This window comes from Fusarium vanettenii (assembly GCF_000151355.1).
Source record: "Fusarium vanettenii 77-13-4 unplaced genomic scaffold NECHAsca_211_unmapped, whole genome shotgun sequence".
NCBI lineage: Eukaryota > Fungi > Ascomycota > Sordariomycetes > Hypocreales > Nectriaceae > Fusarium > Fusarium vanettenii.
Genome location: NW_003315680.1, coordinates 24,133 through 30,433, shown reverse-complemented (window position 1 = coordinate 30,433; position 6,301 = coordinate 24,133). Strand labels below are relative to the sequence as shown.

Genomic DNA, 6,301 nt, shown 5'->3' with positions numbered 1-6,301 from the left:
GAGGAGGAAAGAGGCGTGGCCTTTGTCGATTCCAGGCGCCATGGAGACTAGTCGAAAAGACTGCCTTCACGGCAGACGGCGTGTTGCAAATTCGAAGGAGGCATAGCATGGTGAATCGGTGGAACAAGGCCATGGCCGTGGGGCTTCGCCACAACCATGACATCTCCTTCATAGCGACGCAGCGGAAGACCATGGCCCTCATCTATTATGTCACAAATTACGCGACGAAAGTGGAGGATCCGGTGTGGAAGCGTGTGGCCGCCGCGGCAGAGCTCTTGACCACATCAACGGGTGAAGGGACGGCCAACGGATGGGGGAACGGTGGAGGAGGTGCTACCGATGACGCCGTCAAGGGGAACAGGACGCGGCAATTCTTGATGAGGGTGGCGAACCGCATATTCACGGAGCGATCACTATCGCAGGTCGAAGTCATCGCCCACCTTCTGGGATACCCGACCGAGTTCACCAACAGCAACGATTGGACGTTCCTAAATGTCTCTCTGCTCTACTGGCACGTCTTCCGACGATGGCGACACCTCCGGAAAGAGAGCGGAGCAGAGGCTGCAAACGATTCCGTGGACGAGTCGATAGTTGTGGAAGAAGCAGGTGAGAGGATTAGCTATGCTGAGGCATACCAGCACCGGGGAGACGTTTTGCGAAGCCTGTGTCTATATGACTATGTGTCGCTCGTCAGACTCAAACGAGTCGGTAAAGATGAGATCGCTGGCGCTTGGGGAGAGGTGCCATTTGAGAGCGAGTGGGAGTCTGGAAGAGGCTGGTTGCAGGTGCTGAGACGGCCGGGAAAGCACGCCAGCGTCTGCCTTGATGGCTACCTGAGCAAGGATTTCGACCAGGATGACGAAGAGTCGTGCTATCGAAGGTGGGTCTGCCGCCGCCGACGGAGTGTAAAAGGTCGTGTTGAAGAGACTAACCTCCATGCTGAAGAGCAGCGGTGCAGCATCTTGCGCTATTTGTGCCATGGGAGTCTTTCCTGTGCGAACAAACGGGCGACATCAACAGCATATGGGCGCGGGCTCGAGAGGCACTTCCTCCCAGAATATCATGCCTCGTCGATAATGTGCAACTACTCCGACGGTCGGCCGAAGACGCGAAACGCGACGCCAGGCAATGGGCAGCCTCAGCCGGCGACGCTGACTTCACGGCCGCACGTGCCGGTGAGGAAGGAGAAGGCGAGGCTGGTGAAGAGGCCGCATCGGTGTACCAGTCTGACAGCATCGGTAATGCAACGCGTCTGATTGACGTTGTGAGAAGTGCAGTAGGCGCCAACCAGATCACTGCCGGCTCGCCGGAGCTCATGGCAACAATGGAGCAGCTCTGTCGTTTCCAGCAGTCAGCACTGAGCTCGACTGCTGAGCTCCAGGCCACCGTAATGCCCGAACGGGGAGAAAGACGGATAAGCATACCAGAAGTGGCATTTTCGGGGACGGTTATACCACCGCAGGATCAGGTCAAGGCCATCAAGTCGCAGCAGATCCGTGCCTCCAGAGAGAGGGAGCGAATGATCCAGGGCATACAAAATATGGCCGGGGCCGATAAAACTGACCACAGTGCGGCGGTGCGAAGTGTGCTCACTGGTTTCGGCGAGGAGGATATCCAAATGACGGCAGCCGACTTGGAAGAGGAGACGGCAGGCGAGGCAGGTCCGCGCATGGAAGTCGACTTTGGTGCATCAACGTCCTTCCTTGAGGCAGGTAAGGCTCTGGCAGCGCGGTTCACGCTGAACAAGAGGCAGACAATCGCCTTCCTCATCATATGCCGCCAGCTCGACTCGATACGATGTAGCGGCAGAGGCGATATCGGTCAGCTCTGCGAATTTGTTGGTGGAGAAGGTGGAACCGGCAAGTCACGAGTCATTGAAGCACTCGTCGAGCTCTTCGCATCAAAAGGTATTTCGAACCGTCTGCTGATCACGGCGACGTCGGGGACTGCCGCAGCGCAGATCAACGGCATCACGATCCACTCCGCCTGCGGGTTCACCAAGGACCAAGCGGCGGGGGGCGCGAACACGGCCAAGGATCTCGACGGTGTGCGACTGCCAAAACAGGCTGAACGATTTGTCCATGGCCAGTCTCGTATGGACTGGCAGGAGAAAGACCTGCTAGTCATCGACGAAGTGAGTATGCTGGGGGCTCGGACGCTACACGCGGCGAACGAGCAGCTCTGCAGGCTCCGCGGGTCGCAACAGGATTTCGGAGGGATCCCCATCGTCCTTTTCTGCGGAGACTTCCACCAGTTCCGTCCGGTACAAGAGAGGTCGATCCTGCTGCCGAGCGTGGCCGTCTCGTGGGACGAAGACAACTCGTTCAAGGCCGAGCAACGGCACCAGCATGACAAGGCGCACGCGCTGTGGAAGAAGTTCACGACGGTCGTCATGCTGGACGAACAAGTACGCGCGGCCGGAGATCCGGAATTGCAGACACTGCTAAAGCGGATCCGGTCGGGCGTGCAGGACCGCACGGATTTGGACCTCCTCAACTCAAGATGCTACCGGGAAGGCAGGCGGATCCCGTGGGAAACGGGCATCACCGTGGTGACGCCGCTGAACCGGAATCGGTGGAATCTGAACATGGAGGCGGCCTTGTCGTTCCGGATCCAGCAGCGGTCGATGATGCGCATCTTCATATCCGAGCACAAATGGAAGGACGGCCTGCCGACGGAGGAAGAAGCCATCATGATGCTAAACCAGGGCGATAATAGCGCGGTCCCAGTACCAGGCGTCTTCATATTCGTGCCAGGGATGCCCGTCGTCGTGAACCACAATACCCATCAGGGCTTGAAACTTGTCAATGGGGCCAGTTACACGGCGCTTAACGTCATCCTCGACAAGGCGCACCCGGGCCATCGGATCTCGGCCGATACGATGGTCCACTTCGGGCCGCCGGCGGGGATAATACTGGAGTCGGAAACGACAAAGAACTTCCACTTCGTCGGAATGCCGCCCGGCACGATCCTGTTGATACCCACGAGTGTCAGCATACATTGCCAGCGAAAGCGGCCGTGGCAGCAGAACGACGTCAGCCGAAAGGGTCTGCCGTGCGCGGCGGCTTTCTCGTGCACAGACTACAAAGTGCAGAGCAAGACGCTCGAGCGCGTAGCCCTGGAGCTGCGGGGGGCGAGGACGACAAATGTCGACGGATACATAGTCCCCGCGCAATGCGATCCGTACAGCCTGTACGTGCAGCTGTCGCGGTGCCGGTCGCTGGACGGCATCATGCTCATCTCCAAGGTGCGGGAAAGAGATCTGGTGGGCAACCGGGTTCCCCAGGAGATGACCGTGGCAGAGGCCAGACTGGAGGAATTGAGCAAGAAGACTGTTCAGGAGGCTCTGCGGTGGCCGGATGACGATTTTCGAGGTCCAGGGGTCTGACCAATCCCCGTTGAGTGGAGACACGAAACTGACCAATGAGAGGGGCTCTTTTAAGTTTGAGGGCGGGGCATAGACCTTTCGTTCCTCAAGGCACAGGGGAAGGCGCACGTCCGCCGGGGGAAGGTTGGAAGCTGGGCGAGGTGGGCAAGTTGGCGGCTCCCTTGCGCTGAGTAGCCTTTCGGTACGAAGCTTGCAATAAAAGCCTGTATGCCTGTTTTACTAGTGGGTTGCTGCACGTATTGAGAAGAGGGCGCGGTTTTAAGTAGTCGGCTCTGGTGGGTGGATGAAGAGACTTGGCTAATAGGGCGTGTGTGTGTTTTACCTTTCTTTTGCGTAGCCAATAAGACCTATGCAGCAGGCTTTAAGGAGCAGGCACCATTTTGAGTGGCACGATTTGAAGAGCTTAATGCGGAACTAAGAGACCTAGCTAATAGGGTGAGGGTAAATAATTGAGACAGTAGACCAAGGGACTGAGATTAGCAGAGATCAGTTAGTTGCAATACGAAAGAGGGAAAATTATCAATTTAAGTATAAGAAACTGCCATGCTAAGATGTCCTGGTGTTAAGACAATCGGACTTTTATCACTCGCACTGGTGTTGAAACCGCACGCTTATTTCCCCCACATATCAACCTATAAGTTTTTCAAATCTAATAAAATAGCCCAAAGTACCACACACTATCACTATACTATGCTACTTAAAGTCTCTTTATCGGATGCCTCTTGTTCCTGCCACCTAGTTCGGTAGTTAATGACCTTATATTAGGACGAACGGAGGATCGGAGTGTGGCAGATATGTTAGGTGATCGAGAGTCCTCGTTTTCCTTCGCTTCACCTTCTTCATAGTTATCGTTTTTATCAGAGTCTATGGATATTAAAGGGGAGACCGGCGACCCTGTAATGACTAGAGATATTGCGGTAGTCATACTAGACCCCCTGAGTCTCTTGGGGATGGGGTTATTTGACCTTGACTGATATAATTAAGATGCGGAGATTGCGGGCCTTTTGTTCTGAGATGGAGTAATGGGCTATTGGGATGGACCTCCCTGCGACGATTATGATAATTGTGACTATGACTGTTGCGCCTATGAAGCTTTCTTTGAGGGAGATTTAAACATTGACCTCATCGCTGCGAAGCCGCCAGCTTGGGATGGGTCAGGTTCGGTTCTAGAGGGGGAGACTATGTTAGAAGTAGGTATAGGTGGCATGCTCTTGTCCGGAAACGTCCAAGAGTCGGGAACGACAATGAAAACGTAGTCCTTCTCATTAGCTGCAGGGGCAGCCACTATAAGACGATAGTCAAGCAGGCCAACTACCTTGCCGACGCAGTGGAAGGGAACACCTAGAATAAACTATGTATCTTTCCTATCTGCTATCTTCTTACAGAGGAGAGAGAATAGTAAAGCGTGAATAAGAAAGAAAATAAAAACTTGAAATGGGTAGAAGCCTTTGAAAGGACTCTTTGATAGCTGACCCGGAGTGATGTAGGTATAGCACTAGATAAATGCATAGCATCTCAGCTGCGCATCATCCAACAGCGGGACAGAGTCCTTAATTAAGTGGGTTTAACCTATCCCGAGAACCTGCCCCGTCAAAGAAATGACCGGTTAGATAAGTAGAAAGCCCCCACTATTACAAAGAGTTCATGGGTTAATACTAATAGGTATATTAGTAGCAAGCGCGATAATTAAACTCGAGCTAAGGGGAAAAGATAAGTCTACTTACGCTTAGTATCCAAAGTCGCGTATGAGAATAACTGGAACCTTGTATACTTCGCCGTCACTATCTTCATCGCTGAAAACATTAGGCTCCCATAGGACCCACTCTAGTGCGTAGGGGTATACTTTGCCAGTGAAATGGAACTACTAATTCTCCTACTCCGATTCAACAATCTACTAGTTATAGATAGAGAGGTTAAGACTAAAGTAGATCGGCAGTGGATCAGGGGATCGATGCCTTTCGGGACGTAGCATAGAATATTCAGGCAGTGTTATATAGGGAGGAGGTAGAAGAAAAACCCTACTAAGAGCTTCAACATTAAGGCTCTTTATAAGTTATTTATCTAATATAGGAAACCGCGTTAGGGTATCTAGCTAACTAAAAAAGAACATAGTTATATCACTACTAAGGTTTTTCGGAGAGTCATAAGGCATGCGCGGAGGGGGATAGCCGCTAAGGGTGGAAGTTAAGGTAGGATTTGAGGTAGAAGTTAATGAAGATATAATACATTGAACTAACAAATATTACGCTAAAAAATGAGAGAGCAGTTAGGATTATGACAGTGTGTATATAAGAGAGAGAGAGACAGAAAGCAATTATAAGATAAGCCTGCAAGATTAGCATATAAATATATAGAATAAAGAAGAAACACATCAGATATTTATAATCGATTAAATGATATAGTATATATAATACGAAGATTGATACCACTTAGTAAAGATACAGTACTTCGTTGCGCAGAGAGGATAGGCATCGCCGATCTCCATCTAATATTTTCAACTAAGAGCTACTATCCCTGCCGATGCGGATACTCGCACAATTAAATTAATCAATTAACGTAGATGGTAAATAGATTTGCTTTTTCCATGAGTACAAAGGATTGGCCAAAACGTTAGCACATATCGCCGATCATCGTAAAGCATCTTTAGTTAAGAGCCTTAATCCCTGCCAAGTAGATACTTGCACAGCGGAATTAATCAATCAACGTAGTTATTGAACAGAATTGCTTCTTCCGCGATTACGAAGGATTAACTAAGATATTAGATATTACCATTGCAATAAAAGTGGGTAAAGGGATATTTTAATCTATTAGTATATCAATACTACAGCGACCACAGCCATATAAATAAGAGGGTGGAGGAGTATAATGCCGTACTGGTATATTCGGTATAATAGCATACCGACTAGATAATGG

The 6,301-nt window shown here is 51.1% G+C and overlaps 1 protein-coding gene across 1 annotated transcript; it reads left to right on the top strand.

Moving 5' to 3' along the window:
* Positions 1-2,095: 2,095 nt before the first annotated feature.
* On the top strand, positions 2,096-3,388 carry NECHADRAFT_56804 (uncharacterized protein; the record flags this gene model as incomplete). Its single annotated transcript, XM_003039026.1, has 1 exon — positions 2,096-3,388. One exon carries the CDS (start codon positions 2,096-2,098, stop codon positions 3,386-3,388), a length of 1,293 nt encoding a protein of 430 aa, XP_003039072.1.
* Positions 3,389-6,301: the final 2,913 nt, after the last annotated feature.